A 23,248-nucleotide genomic window follows, 5' to 3' on the forward strand; every position below is an offset into this window, starting at 1 on the left:
TTGACACTGCCTAGCGAGATGGCCTTGGTCAAGTCACTTGGCCTCCCTGTGCCTCCCTCCCCCATTTACAAAGTCACAGTAATAGTTCCTTTACTACAGGCTAGGAAAGAGAGGTGTGAGGCAGGCAGAAACAGCCCCCCCTCTCGCTTTCCACCCCCCAATCCCTGTGAATACGCTGTCTCACAGGGCAAAGGGGACTCTGCAGAGCTGATTCAGTTAAGGGTCCTCAGATGGGAAGGTCACCCTGGGTTACCTGAGTACGCCCCATCCAATCCCATTCCTTCAGACAAGATTGGATGGGTTCAGGGTGGTATGGCTGTAGACTAATCCCACCCCTTCAAAGCGGAGAATCTTTCCCCACTGGTCAGAGATGTGACCAGGCAAGGATGGTCACAGAGTTACAACACTGAAGAGGAAGGAAGAGCCAAGGGATGTGGGAAGCCTCCAGAAGCTGGGAAAGGCAAGGAAAGGAATTCTCCCCGAGAGCCTCGAGAAAGAAACGCAGCCCTTGCTGACACCTTGACTTCAACCCTGTGATGATGATGTCGACTTCTGGCCTCCTCAACTGTAACTTAATAAATGTGTATTGCTTAAAGCCACTAGGTTAGTGGTTATTTCCTATGGCAGCCACACGAAGCTAACACAGGGCACACCGAAGGAAAGGCCAGCCCCTGAATTGACCTGCCGGCCTGATGAGCACTTCGCCCCCTCCAGAGCACACTAGGAACCCTCGGTTCCCCAAGATCACAGGACTCTTCCATGAGAACTGACACAATGGGCTTTGCTGCACGAGGCCGTGAACTTCGTGAGGGTAGAGACCTTCCGTTAAGCCCCCTGACACCTAACATGACACCCTGGCATTACAGAAGTGTTTCTAAATGGAAAAAATTAAGCGGCTCCTACACTCTTCCAAATCGCGGCTTGTTCCCAACGTTGCAAGTACCTTCTGTTGGGGGCCCGGCGCCCCCACGGCTGCATCTAAATCTGTGCCTCTCCAGCCGCAAAGGTGCTTTCCATGGCTCAGTGAGCACCGGTGGGCTCCTCTAGCACTGGTGTATGTGTTTTTAATGAGGATTTTAATGCATAATTTCCCCAACAAGTTGAATTATCTGCGGCTCCAGGGAAAGTGATTTGCCTTGCCTTAATGCCAAATGAACTTTCAGAGACTGACTCCATTATCCTAAGAAGAAATGACAGCCTCTCAAATCTCTCACTGAGCAATAATGCAGACTTGGGAGTAGCGTCATCAAAAACAAGTTTTTCTCCTAACCCCTCATGCTGGCGAAGTCCATTTGCACGGGGAGCTTGCCAGGTGACTCCCCCCAGATTGCTAGAGGGCCACCTTTCCCATCTGCAAAGATTTGCCAGCCTTTGGCCCATTCTGCAAAAAACACATTCGTTCCAAGTGGAGTGAGAGCAACCTCCCAAGTCACCCTCAAAATTATTCCACCCACTTTGGGAATTCAGATTTTTTGAATTTGTGCCGAGACCCAGTGATGTGAAGAAGAAAGTAACAGGGAAATTTTCCCATTTAATGCTTGTTCACTTATTCCTTAATTCAGGCCATGAGTCTCTCTGGGGTGCCAGGTGCTATTCTAGGAGCAGGAGAGAGAGCAGGGAACAGGCCAAGACCCTGCTATCATGAGCTTCCATTCCAGGGCAGAGACAACACTACTCAAGGTCACAACCCAATCACTTGGATTAATGGTACATGGCGGGAGAGAATTCATGCAGACCAAAGGATCAGGGGTTGGAAGGTGACCAAAGGGGCAGCACTGACGAGGTCAGGAAAGGATGCCCTAAGGAGTGGAATTTGAGCTGAGGTCTGATGAACCACAGGAGCCGTCCACGCAGAGATGAGGGGGAAGCCAATCCAGACAGAGGGAACAGCAGGAGCAAAGTCCACAGGGTAAGAACAGCATGGGAGCCTTAGGTCGTCAGTGTACTAGGTGTAAGGGAGGAGAGGGTGGGGCAGGAGATAAGGTAGGAGAGGAAGCGGGGGACAGATCAGGGGACATCTCGAAGGCCATAAAGAGTCTCGAATTTAACTGCCATGGGCACCACTGGTGGTGGTGGGGGGTTTCATCAACAATGACACCATGTAATCTATGTTGTACAAACCTCATTGTGGCTGTAGCATAGGGAATGGAGGAGTGGGCAGGCAAGAGTGGAAAAGGCGCAGATGCCCACACCAGGAAGGACCAGGCGTGGGCTGGGAAAACTGAAACAGGATGAAGGGAAGCACCTGAACTGGAACTCATGGAGGGAAACCACAGGACTCAGTGTGCCAGTCTTGAACTGGTAGAGCTGTGCTCTCCTGTTATCCACACCCTGCTCAGAAATGTGGCTCAAGACAAGTGCCACCCCTGGGGGGGTCATGGGAGCAGACTGCAAAAATTCTAGTTCTCCAGGGCACATGGTAGCAGTGGACTCCTTTGCTCCCCTGGCATTAAGCACAGCTCAGTAAGTGGCTTTGGCCAATGAAAGAGGAGTGGAATTAACATGTTTCACATCTGGGCAGAAGATTTAAGAGCCAGTGTGTCTGATTTGCCCCTATCCTTGGTCTCCTGAGGAGAGCCAAAAATACACCTTGGTTGGCTAAGACTGTCAAGATCATGGATTTGTTACTCCAGCTTAACCAAGACTATCTTGATAGATACAAGCGCCATGGCTGTGCTATTTAAAATTTAATAAGTAACTTTAATATATAACTATTGTGGCTTGCTTGACTCAGCTACCAAGGAATACACTTCATCAAGTGGTAGACTGATAATCAGGAAACTACCTTAATATGATTTAGGCCTGATGTGGCACCTGAAGGCATGTGGGGCTCTAGTGAGCGCTCTGGGTATGAACAGCTGCACATACGCATGGCATACTAAGACCAAAGAAATTCCTTGCTAAAGACAAATGCTGCATCCACGAACTATTCAACGTGCTATTTATCAATTAAAGTTCAAACTTGGGGGTGCCTGAGTATATCAGTCAGTTAAGCATCTCACTCTTGGTTGTGGCTCAGGTCATGATTTCATGGGTTGTGAAAATTAACCCTGTGTTGGGCTCAGTGGGGAGACTGCCTGAGATTCTCTCCCTCAGCCCCTCTCACATACTTGCTTGCTCACTCTCTTCTCTCTCAAATATATAAATTTTTTTAAGTCAGAACTATCATCATTAAGATGATATTTTAATTCTACAACTGGCAGATAACCAACAACGGTGGCAGTGTTAGGCAAATACCTAGAAATTCAGGCTGGAAAGATACTCCTATGACAAATTTAAAAAAAATAAACTGTGGCTAGTATTTTCTTGAATAGTGTCCAGGTCTGTGGATTCTGGATTGAATCATTTAATGGATCCAAGGCTTACAGTAGTAAGGGACATGTAACTCAATCCACAAAGAAGTCATGTCTTCGTACTTTAATGGTGTTAAGTGGTAAGTGAGACATTCTCGAAGTGATCCAATCAAGGAAAAGATGCTGACACAGTTGATTTTTCTGGACCAATTTAGAATGAAAATGCACTAGAAAACTTGCCCTTGGGGTATGAAGGCAGGTATCTTGAGCCTGTAGGTCCATTTGGGACCAGTGCAGACTTTGTCTCTTGACAGACATCATCAGTAGCCTTTGCTGGATGCTGCAATCCTGCATGCTGATTTAATCTGCCCTTGAAAATCAGATAAACCCTCCAATCTGTTCTGGGCAGCAGCCAAAGTATACTTAAGGGAAGGGGGTTTGTCTTAGCCAAACACACAGGGAGAGGGGGAATCAAAGTATAGTCATGGCCAACCAGCCAATTCGAAGGCCAAGGGCCACACATGCTAGACAAGAGATGGAGGCCCTATGACTGCTCAGGAGCTGTCAGGTTCCTGAGCAACAGAGGAAACTATCAGGCCTGCCCCTGACCATGGGGAGAAGGACCCACAATCTAGTGAAGAACCAGCCATCCAGGGCATCTGTACAACTCCATCACTGGGCCAGGCCCACCAAGATGTTACCTTTAATTCCCAAGCCCCTTTATTCCCAACAGGATTGCACTGGGTATGGGGGCAGAGGGGTTGGGGACAGTGCCCTATTGACACATATTTCACAGGGCAAAAGCCCACTGCTCCTCAGAGTCAGTGCCAAGATTGACAAGGATAGGAGAATGTGACGCAGGTCGTGATCTCAGAGGGGGGAAGTCAGGGCAGTCCCTGCTCCTGGGAGGTGGTGTCAGTAGGTTTGTCTTGTCTTAAATAAGTTTGGAATAACTCCAAGGCTTGCCCTGAGATCCAAGGTGGGGAGGGTGTCGGTTTGGTCTGCAGAGAAAGAATGTGGCAACATGAGGCCCCCAACGATGCCTAATCCCAGAACCTGAGAATATTTTACCTTACATGGCAAAAGTGACTTTGCAGATGTGTTAAGAATCCTGAGACAGGAGATTATTGTGGATTAACGGGGTGAGCCCACTGTCATCGTGAGGGTCCTTATAAGAGGGAGAGAAGTCACAGAAGGAGATGGGACCATGTGACAGAAGGTGAGGTCACAGTCATGTGATTGCTGGCTCTGGAGACACAGGAGGCCACATGCTAAGGAAAGGATTCTCCTCTGGAGCCTCCATAAAGAACTAACCTTGCTGACACCTTGATTTCAGCCCAGCCAGGCGGATGGATTCTGGATTTCCAACCTCCAGAACTCTAAGATAATCAATTTGTGTGTTTAGACCATTAAATGGGTGCCAGTGTGGCAGGGCAGCTGCAGGAGGCAAACACACAACACATTTCACCACATGAATACCCCTGACTCAGCTTTGTGCTCACTTTCTGTAGTGACATACAGACAAGCCGAGCTCCCCAGAGAAGGTGTCATGGAAAGGCTGCTTCCGTATAATGCTTGCTGCAAATGAGAGTATCTTATAATGGTAATACGTTAGTTAGGCAGAATTTTGCTTTGTGACATTTTAAGACATTCTGGATGGGTCCCAAGATTTGTATGAGCTTGCAAGTCATTAGATTAAATCAGTATATAATTTTTCCCCTCTTTTCATAAGAATTATTGTCCTTCTTGCTATGAACAAGTGTAGAATTTCTCAGTCTTCCATTTTTATGGGTTCAACTCCACTTATCTTCAGAAAAAAATGGAATGACACATTTATTTGAGGCCTCAGATAAACCTGCTTTGTAACTGTTTAAATTAAGATCTAACAGACCCTGACGTGATCAGGTTTCTAATCTGGTTGAAGCACAGAAATCCATGAACATGTAAACAGAACAGTCAGTAATAGTTTTCCCTGCAGAACTCCCAAGGGTTGGGAATGGTTATGGAAACCCTTGCTCCAGTTTTCTGCAAGGAAGATCCAAGAAGACCCTAATTAGGGGCCCTTTCAAGGGAGAGACTAGGACTCACCATATATGGAATCTGCCACACAACCCTGTCAATGCGATAGCACCGTGGTCATCACGCTTCCTCGTGCATCAGCACCACACAAACTGAAACCCAGGTTTCTGGGCCCCAGCTCCAGAGCAGATACTTCCGTAGGTCTGAGGTGGGGCCTGGGAATTGGGATTTCTAACGAGTTCCAGGTGATGCTGCTACTGCTGTCAGGGGCCACACTCTGAGAACCACGGGAGTAGAGGGATTCCCCCTTCTAACAAGGCCCAGCTTCTGACCTGTCCTCAGTAGGGTCATGATCTTACCTCCTCCAGCTGAACTGTCCCTGCCAAGCTAGTTGATATATTGTAATCATGCACCTGTCACCGTTTCCTACCAGAGTGGAAGCCAGGGATTCTCCAGCTTTGCTGCATGCTGGAGCCACCTGGAGACGTCTGAAATTCCTCAGGACCCCTGACTCACTCCAGACCTTAAACCCTAAGGGGAGTGGGGACTACAGGTCTCAGAAGCTTTTAAAGCTCCCCATGTGATTCTAAGTGTAGCCAAGACAGAGAACTGCTGCTCTAAGCTAATGTGAGGGATGACAAAATGAGGCCAATGGGCTGAGGCAGACGATGCGAAGCCCCACACCAGGCCCAGGCCTGTCCTCCTGGCCCTGGGCTCCAATCCCCCGCCCCATGATACATAATGGTGTTCAGTAAACACCTGCTGGATGAACACCAGCAACCTCGTGGAGGGTTAGCACCTCCTTTCTCCAACGTGCCTGGATGAATACCTGGAAACAAATTATGTCATTATCAGTTCTTAGCCTTCAAAAGGGAAGTAACCCTATACCAAAAGAAGCTCCTCCGAGAAAGCTTTATTGGGAATATGCCCCACATTCACGAGTCCAAATAAGCATCACGACAACTATGGATAAAAACCAGAAATCATTTTTTTGGGTCCAGAACAGGGGTCAGCAAACTATGACGCATCAGCCAAATTGAGCTGCCATCTATACTTATGAATAAAGTTTTATTGGCACACGGCCATGCCCATCTGTGCTCACACCGTCTGTGGCTGCTTTCACATGACAATGACACAGTTGAGTATTTTCAGCTAAGGTCATATGCTCCACAAAGTCAAAAATAGTTCCTCTCTGGCCCTTTAATGGAACACGTTTGCCGACCTCTGCCCTAGAGAATGAAGAGGACATACACAAAACAGAACATGTTTGTCTTTAAGGGATGGAATTATGAGTGTTTTCTTGGTTCCTCTTTTTCCTTACATTAGCCAACTTCTGAGTCCTACATCTACAGAAGCATGTGTGTGCATGGTCCAGCTGCCTGGTCCCTGCGGTGACAGTACCTTGTTTCCAATGGCCTTTTTGGGTGGGAAGCTGTAGCCCCTCACTTGAGGGTATTTGTTCTGCAACTTGTGGTGCAAACTCCTAAACTCTGTGTACCGCCGATAGACATTCCATTCATCGTCTTTTATCCGGATGTAGACCTGACAAGGAAGGGGAAAGAGAAAGAAAATGTAAATCTCTCTTCAAGCTCTCATTATAGGGGCGCCTGGGTGGCTCAGCTGGTTAGGAGTCTTGATTTCAGCTCAGGTCGTGATCTCGGGGTCATGGGATCCAGCCCCATGTCGGGCTCTGCACTCAGCATGGAGTCTGCTGGGGATTTACTCTCCTTCTGCCTCTGCCCCTTTCTAAAATCAATCAATCTTAAAAAACAAACAAACATACATCTCTGATTACAAAGGGGTGGGACTGTGGTTATGCTCCACTCACAAGAGCCAGCCTTGTAAGAGCAGCGGCCACATCTATCTCCCAAGCCACCGGATGCCCGGGGCTCAGCAGAGAAGGGCTTCTATGGTACTGAGTCAACAAAGAGGCACATGAAAGAATAAATCAGGCAGGTTATGGGAACACCATACTACATATCATTTCCCAGTATCAGCAGAGATAAACAGGCCAACTGATAGCAGAGACGGTCATCAGACTTCCGTCACATGCATACTGTAGCAGTGACAGATTGCTGGCTATGCATTTCCTCATCTGTAAGATGGAGCTGATTAATGGCACCTCCTACCAAGGAACATTTGGGCACGTGAGCAGCGCAGCTATGCCTGGGATCACACGGACCACAGAGGCGGTGGAAATCAATCTGGGGAAGGAGGGAGGGGCTGGAGTGAACATCAACCTAACTGGATGGAAGGTCATGTCCAGATGGGATAAGTACCAGCATAAAACTTCTTTACTTTGAATCAAGATGGGACTTCTAGAGACCATTCTGGGGGAACACAAGGTAAGGACCATTTCTTAAGGTTTTTAAAGGCCCCCAACACCCTCCAAGGACCCACAGCAATTACATCTCAAGGGAAAACAGAAGTGGGAGAGAGATCGATGCGTTTTAAAAAATTATACAAGAACAGCCCAGAGAGTAAAGTTCTCAATGATAAATAGCTACTATAATCTGCAATCAGTAAATGCCAACACATATCTTAAAAACCTCTGACATAATAAAAATAGGCATCTATGAAATGAGTGATAATTCTGCCTCTATGTGAAAACCACCCAGTATTCCCAAATGCAGACGTCATATACCTGAACTTTGGTAAGACAGCCATCAAAGTCTCTTGTAATATTCTTGTGAACAAGATCAAGGACAGATGATTTAAACAACAGAGCTGCAATTAACGGCCAGAAGTTTCCAAGGGAGTAAGATAGAGAAACAGAGACCTGTCTAGTTTGAAGCCTCCAAGCTTGAAGAGATGGTAAATATACCGGATGACACATATCAAGTGACCTCAACTGGCATGAGGAATGAATCTAATCCAATGTGATGAAATTCAAAAAGATCAGTGTCAGGTTTTATAATAAAATCCAAAAAACCAACACCAAAAGTTAAGAGATAGGGAAATACGGCACAGGGGTGGCCTGTGGGACAAAGACTTATAGACTTTAGTAAATATGAGCTAAGGAAATAACGTAGGAGAGCCACCAAAAAAAACCAAACCAAAACAAAACAAAAAAACCCTATGTCGTCTTCAGACCTCATGAAAATGTGTATGTTAACTTCTGGGATAAATGAGTTGAAAACTTGCTCTTGCTCTATTCTACATTGACCATCCCAACACAGTTGGGTTTTGGTTGCCATCTACTAAAAGATGACCTGCAATATGTTCAGAAAGGCCCAGATCACTTGCTACTCAAAGGGCTTTCCATGGACCAGCACCAGGTTGAAAGATGTTAGAAAGGCATTGTCTCAGGCTCCACCCTCAATGATCTGCTCAGAACAAGAACCCAAGTGGTTCACACGCTGTAAATCTGAGAACCACAGGCCCCACGAGAGGATCTGCAGCCAAATTATAACAAAGAAGGCAGGCAATGAAGGGGTGACCATGTGAACCTCGGGTAGAGAGGGAAGAGACCTTGGAGGAAAGACCAAGATGATGTGTTCTGAATAACCTCAGGAAGCAGACTTCCAGCAGATACACAGCAGAGGAAGACAAAAGGGGAAAAAAAGCTGCCGAGAGGGAAAGGTTTATCTCAAAAGGCTGCTTGGCACTGGGTGTCCAAGCAGTGGTATGATGACTGATAGGACTATTATCCTGATGATATAAGTATTTGATTTGTAAGAGTGATGCATACATTAGACCCCAGAAGATCTGGAAGGGCCTGGCTAGTTGTAGAGAAAAGGGACTTCAGGCTTTCTTAATCTCTATAAATTGAGACATGATGAATCAACAAATAAACCCAGTGGGGCTCAGGGGCACTTTAACGCAGTGCATTTGGGGCATTCTTTGGGTCCTCCTGGGTCACAGTAAGTGCTCATTGCCCACCCAGTCTCCATTTCCTCCCAGTATTTCTGGGGACAGCAATATGTTCAGGAAAAAACAACAACAACAAAAAAAACAACTACATTTTCCTGTCTGCCTTGCAGGAAAGAGTAGCTAATGGGATGTAAGCAAAAACTTCACTGGGGCTTCTAAGGAAGCCCTTAGGAGAGATCTGACTCCACCAACAGTACCTTTTTACCCTTCTCCCTCCTCCCTCCTTCCTTCCTTTCTCAAAGACATGATAACTGGAGCTCCAGCAGTCATTTTGTGATCATGAGATAACCTTGATTATGAAGAAGATAGACAGGACTACGGGTCTCTGATGTCATTATGAAGCCACCACACCAATTACTACTTTCTATTGTAAAAAATTTTTTTTTTCACAAAAGAGAAATATTTGTCTTGAATTTATTCAAGCTTACTGTTTTAGAGGTCTTTGTCCTGGTGGCTGAATGCAGTTTCAACCTGCCACACCCCGAATGGACTGTCTGCCTGTAGTGTATTGTTGCACAAATCCAAGTATCCCCTGGAGAACGGCAAGTTCAACTGCTTGTCTGATCATCATGCATGAGGTTAATTACCTAGCTCAGGAGAGGTACACTACACCCCATGAGCCAAATCCAACCACATCTATTTGTTTACCTATTGTTTATAGCTGCTTTGAAATATAATGGCAGAACTGAGCAGTTCCAACAAAGACCATATGGCCTGCAAAGCTGAAAATATTTATTTTCTGGCCCTTTACAAAAAACACTTTGCCAACCCCTGATCTAGATACTCAATACTCATTACTGTTACTTTCCCACAGACATATTCAAGATCTGGTGTGGAAAGGAGCAGTGCTTTCCAAATATTACCAGCCTCTGGCTAGGATGCATTAACCATCTGGGACCCAGGAATCTGTAGTGTTTCAAAGCTTCCCTACCTAGTGATTCTTTTTTTTTTTTTTTTTTTTAATGATTCTGATAGGTAGATGTTGTGGTCTGAATATTTATGTTCCCCTAGATTTCGTATGTTGAAATCCTAACCCCTGACATGATGGTGTGAGGAGGTGGGCCTTTTGGAGGTCATTAGGTCATGGGGGTAGAGCCCTCATGAATGGGATTAGCGCCCTTAGAAAAGAGACCCCCCCAGAGCTCCTTGGCCCCTTCTGACATGTGAGGACACAGTGAGAAGATGATGTTTATGGGCACCTGGGTGGCTCAGCCAGTTAGGTGTCTACCTTTGGCTAAGGTCATAATCCCTGGGTCCTGGGATGAAGTCCTACATCAGGCTCCCTGCTCAGTGGTGAGCTTGCTTCTCGTTCTCCCTTCTTGTGCTCTCTTATTTCTTTCTCTCAAATAAATAAATAAAACCTTTAAACAAACAAACAAACAAAAAAGATCTGTCTGTGGATCGGAGAGTGGGTTCTCACCACTGCTGATGCTTTGATCCTGATCCCCAGGCTCCAGACTGTGAGGTATAAACCCCTCAGTCTACAGTGGCTTGTTACAGCAGAACGAACAGACTAAGAGTGGGCCATTTGGGAACCCCTGAGGTAAAGCCCAGACTGAGAGTGTCAGACAAACGATGCCTCCTCTCTGACTATAGGTTTCCTCACCTATAATATGGAACTGATTGATAGCACCTCCTCCTAAGGTGGTGCCGGGGCACTTGGACACACAAGCAGTGCAGCTATGCCCGGGATGACACAGGCCACCACAGAGAGGAAGTGGAAATCAATCTGGGGAAGGAGGGAGGAGTCAGAGTTGGCATCATGCCAACTGGATGGAAGGTCACATCCATATGGGATAAGCACAACTGGAGCACAAAAATTCTTTAGTTTCATCAAGATGGGACTCGAGAGACCATTTTGGAGGTACACAATCTAAGGGTTGTTTTGTCAGCTTTTTACAGGCCCCAACACCTTCCAGAAACACACAGCAACTACATAGCAAGGGAGAACAGGAAGAGATCAGTGCATTTTTAAAAATCGCATGAGTCAAGAAGAGCCTAAAAGAGTAAAATCTCCAATGACTGACAGCTAGTATGATCTGCAAGCAGTAAGTGTCAATGCACATCTTAAAAGCCTCTAACATAATGACAAAACAGGCATCTCTAACGTGAGAGAGAAACTGTGACTGTGTTCTTCCTAACATAGTCAAGAGCCAATGGCTTCATTCCACGAAAGTGCAGAGTCCCTGTTTCTCTGACGACTCCTCCTTGGTCTTCCATGTGGGCATCTCCTCTTCCCCCCATGCCAGAGATGGAGGTTCTCACTCGCTGTCCTCTTCTTCCCTACATGAGCATCCAACTTTGGTCTGCACACTTCATTTTTAGGTCAAATCTGTATCTCTAGTTTGGACCTCTCCTATGAACTCCAGACCCAGACTTGATAAGGCTCGTCATGTCTGCATCTGAACCCATGATCTGCACTACAAATCTGCTCCTCCCTCTTCATGGGACCTTGCTCCCTTGGTGAATGGGCCAGAGTTGTTTGAGCCAGAAACCTGGGCCTCACCCTTAACCAGTCCTGTTCTTTCATCCACAGGGCCAAGTACTGAACAACAGGCCTGCCAACCCATCCCCAGAGTTAACCCTGCCTCTGCTTGGGCCACGGCAACAGGACTCTAGTTGCTCCTCTAGCCACCCATTTCCCGCCATGCAATTCATTTCCATCTTCCTATTCAAATTCCTTCAGTGGCTGTCCATGCAGGATGCTCATACACCAAAGATAGTTTTAGAGTAGGTACGGTGGGCAGCCTGCATGGGCTTGGACAGCTCTTACGCTGTTGCACTATCTTACTGTAGGCTCCACCACATGCTCTGGCAAAGCAGGATGGTGCCAATTTGCCTGCATTTCTTTTAAAGATCTCATTTATTTCAGAAGAGAGAGAGCCAGAGAGAGAGTGAGTGTGCACCATGAGCAGAGGGGAGGGGCAGAGGAAGAGGGAGAAGCAGACTCCTCCCTGAGCAGGGAGCCCAATGTGGGGCTTGATCCCAGGATCCTGAGATCATGACCTGAGCCAAAGGCAGATGTTTAATTGGACTGAGCCACCCAGGCACTCCTTGCCTCCATTCTTTAAAATATTCTATGAAATATTTGATTAGACCAAACATCCTATGTTAAAGCCTCTCCTGACCTTCCAACCTTCTCCTTGTTGTATCTCCTGCTCGGGAGGAACAGTAGGCATTCAACAACTCAGGAGGAAGGGTCTCAGAAACCATTAGTTCAACCCTTCTTTGTACAAGTCATAGGATTTATCTGACAAATACCCCATGCCATCCAGTGGCTTGTGGGGAACCACATGCACTGAAGAAAAGAGTAGACCCCTGACAACAGGCAAAACCCCAGGCATGAGGACTGGGCTGGGCACAGGATCTGACATCATCGTCATCGTCCTCCTCCTCATCATCATTTGATCACTGAGGATGTGCAGTGCCTGAGGGTAGTTAAGAGCAGACTGCAACCAAGCTCCCTGAACCACATCCTGGCTCTGCCACATACTTGCTGTGTATCTTTGAGAAAGTCACCAAATGCCTCTGTGCCCTGCTTTCTCCTTTGAGAAATGAGGACAGTAACATTATGGCCCTCAGTGGGTCTCAGGAGAATTGAGTTCACACATGTAACAGGCCTGATACACAGAAGACGCCAAGTGCATATTCATAAATAAACGAAAATATAAACCTATTGGCGAGGTTTCCAGTAGGAAAGTGACAAAGGTTTGGATGTTGGAAGTCTCTGTTCTTGCAATCAGCTGTAACATTCACCCTCTCCAGTGGTCTGCCTGGTGGAGACTGGGCTGTGCTGAGATGTCAGCACATCCACACCCAGCCCGGAAACTGCAGTGGCATCCCGGAAGTCCCATACCTCCTCCACCCACCAGCTAACTGCTTCTTTCCAGGTCTCAGTTTATTCAACTGAGAAGTGGGTATCAAATAGTAATAAAAAGATGCCAAAAAGCATGCATAAAAAAATGCCTGGCATCCCTAGTCAACTGCTGCTCCTGTCATTATTATCATCACCAAAAGCATGACATTCTGCAAGCTTTAAGCAGCACTGGCATCAAAGTCTCGTCTGTCTTGGCTTTATAATCTTTAAGGTTCTTGCTTGGTAAAGAATAGTTATGCGAATTACCACTCAGTCTTAGACCTAGAGCTTAGAACAAATTATGGTATAGGTCGCTGAAAATTTTAAACAGAAATACAGAATTTAGTGCCTCTCCCCTAAAGAGCTCCACAAATACGTATTTCCTGGGAGCACAACAGAGACTGGATGACATGGCCCCTCCTGGCCATTGTGTGTGCTCCCTGCTTCTTCTGGGCCTCATTTCCTTGTGCGTAAAATGCAGGGGTAGGACAAGATGGCCTCTTCACAGTCCTCAAGTTTCTTTCCTCTGAGTTGTCAGGTGATTTATAAACTCTTCCCAGCTACGTCCCACTCCCATCTCACTCTGGAGACCAAGGGCTTCATGGAACCAGGCAGGAGGCCTGACCTGAACTCAACTTTGGATGGTCTCATGTTCAAAGGGAAAACCAACAGCAGAACCATCCTTGTGGCCTCTTTCTTCAAAGCTCAGTTGTCTGAGAGTCACCTCATTAGGCTGAGAGTGTGCCTCCCATGAACACCGGGATGTGAGAACAGACACTGGGGAGCTACCTGTGGAGAGGATTCTAGATGCTTCCATCAATATTGGTGACTGTCCTCACCCCTGCCTCTGCCAGCATCATTAGACAAAGGTGGAAAGTGGCCAGTGGGTACTTCTGGCACCACCTTTACTATCTGGAGGCCATTGGATCATGAAGGGGGAGGAGACAGCCATGGAGCCTATAGGTCATGCACCCATTCTCCATTTCTGCTGTTGTCTGGACATTGGTCAAATCCTACTGTCCTTGGTTGGCAGTCAAAGTTATGAGGCTCTAGGAGAAATTCAGCAAAAGTGGAGTTGCCCACTGCCAGACCCAAGGGAGTAAAATTTTTTTTCAGAACTCCAATAAAATATAATTAACTCCAAGGCTACCACTCACCATCTCTGAAGCACCTACTATGCAGTGGGTCCTGTGCCAGGCACTCCATAGGACTCACCCTCCATCCTCATCTGGATCCTCAAGGCAGATGGTGAACATGCCCCTTGTACAGATGCGGACATGGGCTCAGTGAAGGTGTGTCACTTGCCTGGGAGAATGCCACTAAGGCCTGGCACTTTCTACCACAGCACGAGGCCCCCCAGGATCCCAGGAACTCTGAGCCAGCAGTGCTGGCAGCTGGGAATAGTAGCTGTAAGGAAGGCCCCTGCGTAATACTTCTGCTGGCCCAAATGCCCCTTTCCTGGAAAGATCATATGTCCTCAGACAGTCCCTTTGGTACCACATGCTCTAATCACGAGTCTTCTCACATCCCCTCCTTTGGGAATCTAGTGCCATCTGAATTGCCAGAACTACCTCAACGGTCCATCATCAATAGCAATGCTTTTAGCATCCACAATTGGAAAAGTTTCTCTGTAAATTAAGTTGTCCTTGAATTACACTTAACCAAATTGTGCATTTATTTCACTGAAGAATTAAAAGCGCTTATGTCCAAAATTGTTAGGATTTTCATTTTTATTTTAAGGGCTCCCCCCTCCCAAATTAAGTTTGATACTTTTCAATTCCTTCTGCTCGAGCCATAAAGATAATAATTCCTTGGAGAAATAACAAGAATTGACCTCTTCCAGCAAAAGCAAGTTCCCTTTTAAAACAAGCAATAAAAAGCCACTTCAAGCGCAATCTCCTCGACTCAGCAAAAGAAAAATAAAATAGGAAGGTAATATCTGCAGTTGGGAATCAGGACAAACCCTCTCTTCTCTGTTTTGAGAGGAAGTTTGAATCTGGAGATTTCTTTTCCACTGGAAAGAATTACCCTCGCAGTGCCTGTAACGACATGGAGTAAGGCGGGGGTAGGGGGACCTTAGGCCCTCAGTGAAGTAAATCTACAACAAACTCTTGTGTAGACATGGCCTCCAAAAACACTTCCATCTGAAAGATTAGCAACATCTGCTGGAGTATGTGCATGCCTACCCGCCCCCTCGTGCCCCTTGCCTCCTCTGCTGAGCACTCTCCTTACCAGTCCCCCTACCCCGTTTCTTAAACAGTTTTTGAACTTTATCTAACTGGACTCATATAGAGTGTGCTCCTTTGTGTCTGGTTTCTCTCGCTCTACACAGCGTGTGTGGTAGCACCCATGTGTTGTTCAGGGTCACGCAGTACATTCCCCTGTAGGAACACACACCCCATTTGTTAACCTGTTCTGCTGGGGTGGGCATTTGGGTTGTTTGCAGTTGGGGCTGCTATGGCAGAGGGGGCTACAGACCTTCATGTGCTTGGCTTCTGCACTCATGTCTTTTGGGATCAGAGATCTCTATGTGAAAGGTAAAATTATAAAGCTACGAGGAGAGAACATAAAAGAGGATCTTCATGACCTTACGGGTAAAGGCAAGGATTCTTACACAGAGCCCAAAAAAGGCACAAAGAACCTTCTGGGTGCTGGAAATGCCTTGTATCTCTGGGCAGTAGCTACACAGGTATATACAAAAGTAAAGATTCATTGAACTATAAACTCTAAATTTATGTGCCTGATATTTATATTAAGCCTGGAATTAAAAGCAGAAGCTCTCCCACCCAAAGCCATGCCTTCACTCTTCCCAGGAAACTGAACTTTCACCCGCACTTCTGTCCCAGGATGTCTCAGTGAGAATGTAGTCAGTGAGCATCCGTGAGGACCTGACACGCAATCAGACGTGAGTGCTGAGGGAAGGGGGTCCAGAGACTAGACTCCGGCCTTAGGCAGATAAGGGTTTGGGTTCTAGCTCCACCTCTTAAAAGCCTAGTGATCCTGAGTAAGTTAATTCACCTCTTCAAGTCTCGATTATACAGAAAGAGTCGTAAACACATACACACAACGTATGTACCCACTGATGTGTGAATAAATACACACACATACACATATGTAAAGGAGAACTGGGGGGAGAGGAGAATGAAGATTTAAAAGCTGCTTTTAAGTGGCCTGAATTCCGAATCTACTTCACAGCTCTGCCAGCAAAGGCACACGCTAACCTTAGGGATACCCGGGGCCTCCCCTGCAGAGGCAGAATGGCACAGTGAAAGGGCCCGGGCTCTGCAGGGAGAGGGGCCTGCGCTCAAATCCACCTCCTTCCCTTGCTAGCTGTGCCCCTGGGCGGGATCCTCCACCTGGGGACTCGGCTTCTCAATCTGTAAAATGGGGACAAGAGTGATTTTGCTGGGTGGCTGCGAGATGCTGTGCCTGGCCTGGGCCTGGCAGGCAGTGAGCAGTGGCAGCTGTTCATACTGTGACAACCATCACCTTCGTCGTTGTCTGCCTTTGTGTACATGAACCTCCCTATTACAGAATTAGGGGTAATTATAGGATGTGCAATCACAAAATTACAGCAGGTAATTACCATGCCTAATTAATTGTCAAATGCTAGGCAGGCGAGGAAACGCAAACATAATGCAGAGTCTGTGGGTTGGGCAGTTAAGCCGCTCCTTTGCTTCCAAAAAACTGTCAACAGAAACAGCAGAGTTTGGTGCGTGACCTCCTTGGGTGGGTTTTCAAGCACTGCAACACAACCTGGAAGTGTTCTTGGGGCTGCTCATGCAAGAGGGGCTCGGTACACAGTCTTTCTGTGGGCTACAGACAGGCCTGGCATTTACCCAGCCCCTGTTACACCAGCACCAAGGGTCCTGGACAAGAGTCCTATTTTAGGAGGAGGACCTCACAGGAGATACTTGATGGTTACCATGAAAATCAGACCCTCCAGAGAAACTGCTGATGGGAATGCAGCAAGAGCTCAGAGATGAATGCTCATTTACACACAGCTGGTTTACAAACAAAACGCCAGGCTGCCCTTTCTTCAGCATAAGCTAAATACATGCCTCTCCATTTCAAACTTCAGGCCACTTTTTAATGATCCAAACTCCTCCCCAGGGCAGCAAAAACTTCTTTATGTGTGATATTCAAGACTGAAGGCTGGCATTAAGGGAGAGAAGTTCCTTGGACTTACAGGGGATGATGTAATATTTAGTGGCACCTGCCCGGTGCCAGATACTTCACCTACAATTTTTACCAAAGCCCTGCAACTTTAAATGACCTAAAACAGAGACTCGGAATAACCAAGAAACATGCCCAATATGACCCAAGGAGGGGAAGAGAAGAACAGGTCCTGGCGTTGATGCTACACCCAAGAGCCACATCATCTGTCACCGAGAGGAAGAACATGCCATGAACTTTGAGCCACGATCTCCTTCCTGCACATGGTTAAATGCAAAGACAGAGGATATTAGGATAACAAAGCTTATTCTAAAAATGGCTTTAGGTTCCTAATTCATTTGGCTTCCTTAATATCCAAGGAATGGAATGATTTGTGTTTTGGTTGGTGGCCTGTGTTAATGTGTCCTAACAAAATTCCGCTTTTAATGAAAATGGCTTCATGTGTTATTAACTGTAAGTGTCCTCATTGCTAGAACCAAATGCCTGAATTACCATACGACCATGCTGATGGAATGATATTACGGCAGCCCAATGCCAAGAACAAGATAAATAACATAGCTGGAGAAAAATGACTTTTTAGCTCATAGGGTTATGTAAACACGGCAGGCTAGTAAAGCGGGAAATGCAGTACTTACTAAGGATTGGCAGCACAATCCCTACCCCCCCCCGCCGCCCCGCCCCCCCAACACACACATACCTTTCAAAGAAGGAAAGAGAAAGGGCACTTTTGACATGCAACAGACCCAGGCCAGACTCTGCAGTACCCGGAGCAGAAACACCACAGTCGTGGACACTGGCTGACCAGCAGACGGCTTCTCTCAGGGACAGAAGATCGTGCCACACAGACCGCAGTCACTATGCTCCAGCCCAAGCTCTGTTGTCTTGGACACTGCAGAGCAGTCTGGACACTTCCACGGGCGGCACTGGCCAGGGGTACCCAAAGATCAGCCTTCTCCCCAGACTGCAGATGAGCGCTTTCTGCACTAATGAGAATTGGACCCAGGGTTCTGGGCATCTTACTCTGCCTTTGAGAACCTGCCTCACCCTCAAGACCAAGGGACGCTAGTGGAAAAGGTGGGGGCTCTGGTCCCCTTGACTCTGAGTTCCTGACCCCGCCAACTCACAACTTTGTCTCAAAATAAAGCCTGGCACTAGATAAACTAGTGGGCAGGACCACTTCCAGTGAAGGGCAGAGGCAGACGGGCTTTCCCAGAGGACTCAGGGGCCTGGTCTCCACTTCATGGCACATCCACTAAGTTAACAGACCTTCCAATCTCCTCAGAGCCCACCAAGGACCCTCTGCTCAGCAAGACGGCCCCTGCAGCTCCCTGCAGCTCCCACTACTGCTAAACGCAGCCTCTGCCAGAGAGTTAAGGAGGAGATTGGTGTGACGCTGTGAGCTCAAGGTTGCAGGCCTCGGGCTCCCACAGTGGGGCGGTAAGCCAACCCTCTAAAGGAAGCTGGACACCAGAAGCAAGGCAGGAAGACAGGCTTCCAACACCCCCAAAGATGGGCCTGGAATTGAGACCTACGTCCAGGAGTGGTAACAGAGTTCTCCTCATGTCGGATTTCTCGGCCATGATCCCTACACTGCTGGCATGGTTTTATTAAAATTTCTAGCCTGGTCTTGGTTCTGCTGAAGGAACATAAGGAATAGCCCCACTGTCATATTTGGGTTTGAATAGCAGGGCAGAGAAAGCACTGAACTACCCCCCACCCCACCCCACGCCAGAGCAGCCGTGACCATTGGTGGGCAGCTGGGAGTGGGAGCGTGGCTGCCTAAGGATGGTCATCCTCAGCATGGACAGCGACACCACAGGCCACAGAGAAAATCACAGGGGCAAGTCCCCAAGTGCACATGAGACAGTCCCTGGGGAACTCAGAAATAGCTGGAGCCATTTTGATGGGAGCTAATTTCCGGCAATCAAGCTGCTGGGGGCCCCAGCGATCATATTCAGGGAATTTAAAAAGGAACTATGACTTCATCTGCTGGTCACATGTTCCAGTCTAGATATTTGAGTCATGCACATTATACCCCCTTAGCCATGTGCCCTGTGAGACACCTTCTCTTGCTGAAGGCTGGTTGCTCTGGAGCAATGAAATTATCAAATAGCATTTTAGATCCATTCAGAAAATAGAAAAGTCTTCTGCTTCTTTCTTCCCAGATACTAATACTAATCAAGTCTTCCTGTGGTAGGAGAAAGGGAGAAACAGAAGCTGGGTATCTGTTTATTCTGAAATAAGTTAATCTAGGGCCTACTTATGATATGTTGAAAAATAAGATTTCAATCACATGTATGAATGTGTGCAATTATATCCCTGAAAATAAGACCAGAAGGATTCAAATCAAAACATTTGCCGTGGTTATTTCTTAACGTTGATGGATTTTTATGATCTTTACGGTTTCTTTAGCATTTTCTCAGTTTTCCAAATTTCTTTCCTCTACTGAACACTGACTTTGGTAGTAGAAAAATTAAGTCACATTTTTCAAGTAAGCGGGACTCCTGGTGGATGCCGAAGACAATGCAGAGCTGACCCTCCTTTTCTCCAAATACAGAGACATCCTGAAATGCATGGCCACATCCAGAATTGAAAGGACTATCTCTGTCATTTAGGAAGAAAAGAGGAAACCTCCCTGAGGGCACAGGCTGGGGAAGGGGCCCACAGTTGGGCTACAGAGCCAGGCCGGGAGAGTTCACGGAAGACTGGGGAGTGGGCACCCGCTCTGGGGCAGGAGACCAAGCAGCGCAGCCTGCATGAAGCCAGAGCCTACGGGAGGCTTGCCAGTGCTCATCTCCATCCACGCCTGAATTCAATACAGGGCAACTGAAGGTAAAACCCCCTTGTAAGAGCTGAGGCTCCAAACTTTGTTTTGGCCCTAACAGCTGTGAGATATTGCTGGGATAGATAGGAAGTTGTTTCTCACTCTGTGTGCCTTTAGAGAAAGCTGCTGGTGTGGGAAAGAAGTTTTAAAAACATTGAGTCCCTTTTGCCTTGAGGAGGGGAAAGGCTGTGGTGAGAACGTGTTCTCCGTCTGCGTGCCTCTACTTAAGTGGGCACCCAACCTGCCTCTCTCAGTAATAAAAGCAGCAAAACCCCCTCAGACAGTGTCCTTCCATCCTGAGTAGTGCATTCGTTGCACGTCCAGCTCCGTGCACTCCCATCTCCTCAGAGTCACTCACCCTTTGTTTACTGAGCACCTACTACATGCCAGGACCTGTGCCGGCTGCAAACACAGAGACAGAGGCAGACCAACAGTTGGAGCAATGAATATGAGCACAGTCTGGGGACAAGGACTGCCTTGGATTCAAACACTGCCTCCATCTTCTCTACTTAGCTGTGTGACTGTAAGTAATTTAGTAAACCTCTCTGTGCCCTACTTTCTTAATGCAAAGTGAGGACAATTCTAGCACCCTCCTTTTAGGATTGTGTCCAAGATCAACCACTCTGCTTGGCATATAAATATTTAATGGAAGTTAGCGCTTATTAGCAAAAGCTAGGTGCCCGCTCTCAAGGAGATCACACATTTGTGAGGCAGACAGAGAAACGGACAAAAACTATAGGCCAGGGATGCCTGGGTGGCTCAGCGGCTGAGCACCTACATTCGGCTCAGGTCATGATCTCGGAATCCAGGATCGAGTCCCACATTGGGCTCTCTGTGAGGAGCCTGCTTCTCCCTCTGCCTATGTCTCGTCCCCCCACCCCCCGTGTCTCTCATGAATAAATAAATAAATCTTTAAAAAAAACTATAGGCCAGTAGAGTAAGTGTTGTAACAGAGGGAAGCACATGAGGCCAGGAAACAAGAAGTGGTATATAATTGTGGCAGGCATCAAGGAAATGGTATATAAGTGTGGCAGGCATCAAGGAAGGCTTCCTGGAGGAGGTGGTAATGTCTAAACAAAGCCTTGAAGGAGGAGGAAGAGCTGGCCCAAGACAGAGGGAGGTGGGAGGAGCTGTCCATGACAAAGCTCCAGGAGGAGTTTCCTACTTGACCACACCAAGACCTTTCCCCATTACGCATTCTTGAGAAGAGATTAGTAAGAATGAAAGTGTCATGGAAGAATTTGGCATGTGAACAAGCACATACTCAACTCTGAAGGAAGCAAAGAAATGACAACTCCTCAAAGATGATTCCAGGGCTTCTGAATGAAGAGCTTCAGCTACACTGGGACTATCCTACCTCATCTGGCCTCCATGATGTGGGCTGAGTGACCAAGTATCACACGGGCAAGCAGCTCTTATATAAACGAATGGGATACGGAGGCCATAAATCAGCAAGGAAATGATTCAGCAAGGAAAGCATGTCCCTTTCTAATGTGATTAAGGATCACCCTCCTTCTCCTACTGCTGCTAATTGTCCTTTAAGGAACTGATAGCTTCCTTCAGTACATACTCATCCCAGGCCCTGCCTCATCGTGCTCTGCTCTGGGCGCTTCAACCCCCACCTACACCAGGAGTCGGGTACCCCTCTCTCCTGCAGACAAAAATCCGTGAGCTGGTCTGATGTCTCTGGCCCTTGTCTTCCTAGTCATGGACCCCTTCATCATCAGGAAGAGAAACTGATTCATGACGCCTTCGAGGAAATGTGGACCTACTAGAAGGACACGAGGTGTCTCAGAGGGCCAAACGCTAGACATGCTCCTGGGCCCTCTGCAGGGCTGGACCAGGAGCCGCAAAGCCATGTGGACGAGGGCAGGTGGCTGTACAGCCCATGCTCTGCTACTGTGTGTGCACACTAAATGCTGCTTGGTCGCCCCACCACTTGCTTTCTCTTCTTCCGAGCTTAGGTCCAAATAGGACACCTCTCAAACCCAGCCCCACAACATTCAGACCAGCCCGGTCAAGCTTGTTCAATCCCAAATGTTCCAGGAGAACACGCCCACAGCAAACATGGCTGTTCCTCTCTGCCTAGCATTAACAACTCAGTTCCCCTCCAGAGACCCACTCTCCATCCAAGATCCGTCTCTGTGCTTCCTATGAATCTCAAGACAGCTCTGATCCTACAGGCGGGCGTGACATCAAGGTCTGGCTGGTCAAGACCCTGCATGCACCACAGTATAGGCACTTGGCCCACGCCAGGCCAATCTGGAGTTTGTGTGACTGGGGAAGAGCTGAGAAGTTTTTTTTTTTTTTTTTTTGTTTTTTTTTTTTTTTTTTAAGTTATTCTCGGCCTTAAAGGACATAAGCTCAGAACTGCTGATGACCACAAGAAGGGGAACCTACCAGAGAATAAAGCCATTATGAGGGAAGTGGAATTGGGGGAAAAGGGGAGGAGAGGCACACAGCCCCGGGATGAAGCCGTACCTAAACTCTTCAGCTACAGAAGCCCATAAACTGTTGTGTTTAAGCCACTTTAAGATGAAGTTTTTGCCACCTATACTCCAAAGAACTCAGACCAAAAGAGAATGTGATTAGGCCACTATGCAGATAGCTTTCCCCTAGTTTGGTGTCCCCCATGGACCAATGAGTTGATGAGTATCTGTCTCTGTACATCTGCTCAATGCAAGTGCAAGTGCAAGGAAGGGGCAATTCTCAGAGGAACAGAAAGGATACCTCCTCCTTTTCTCCCAAAGTATTCCCCTTTCTCAGTTTAATGAACTCCTTAACTCATTTGCACAACAATGCAAAACCTTCCCTGTATCCTTTCCAGTGATCCTGGGACAACCTTGCAGCCAACACCAGGAGTACAAATACTTCCCTCCTCACTCAAGAATCAAGATGGGTAGGGGCTTTCTAACCACCACCAACATAAGTGGATAATGAGTACTAAACTCTCTAATTAGAATGGATCCTCTCAGGCAGTTGCTGAAGCAAAAGTGCAACTTGGTACCCTGAGGACCCGTCCCCCACTGAAATGTGTTTGGGAGGCTTAGGTACATAATGCCAAAAGGATGGCTGGTGAAGAAATGCCATAAAATGCCAACTTAGCTCCATTCAGGGCTGTGGAAGGAGCAGGACAGACGCACCCTGGGCCCCCACTGAGAGCCCAAGATAAAGCTGCCAAACTCCACCCTAAGTGTCCCTGGGCAA

The 23,248-nt window shown here is 47.3% G+C and overlaps 1 protein-coding gene across 3 annotated transcripts in view; it reads right to left on the reverse strand.

Moving 5' to 3' along the window:
• The window catches only part of SNX29 (sorting nexin 29), a 535,216-nt gene that overhangs the window by 91,746 nt on the left and 420,222 nt on the right, over window positions 1-23,248 (reverse strand). For all 3 annotated transcript variants that reach the window (XM_041748281.1, XM_041748280.1, XM_041748282.1), the window contains exon 19: window positions 6,714-6,854. In XM_041748281.1, coding sequence (XP_041604215.1) covers window positions 6,714-6,854 — 141 coding nt within the window. The remainder of the gene's footprint in view (window positions 1-6,713; window positions 6,855-23,248) is intronic.

The sequence above is a fragment of the Vulpes lagopus genome, chromosome 3, assembly GCF_018345385.1.
Source record: "Vulpes lagopus strain Blue_001 chromosome 3, ASM1834538v1, whole genome shotgun sequence".
In the NCBI taxonomy this organism is placed as follows: domain Eukaryota; kingdom Metazoa; phylum Chordata; class Mammalia; order Carnivora; family Canidae; genus Vulpes; species Vulpes lagopus.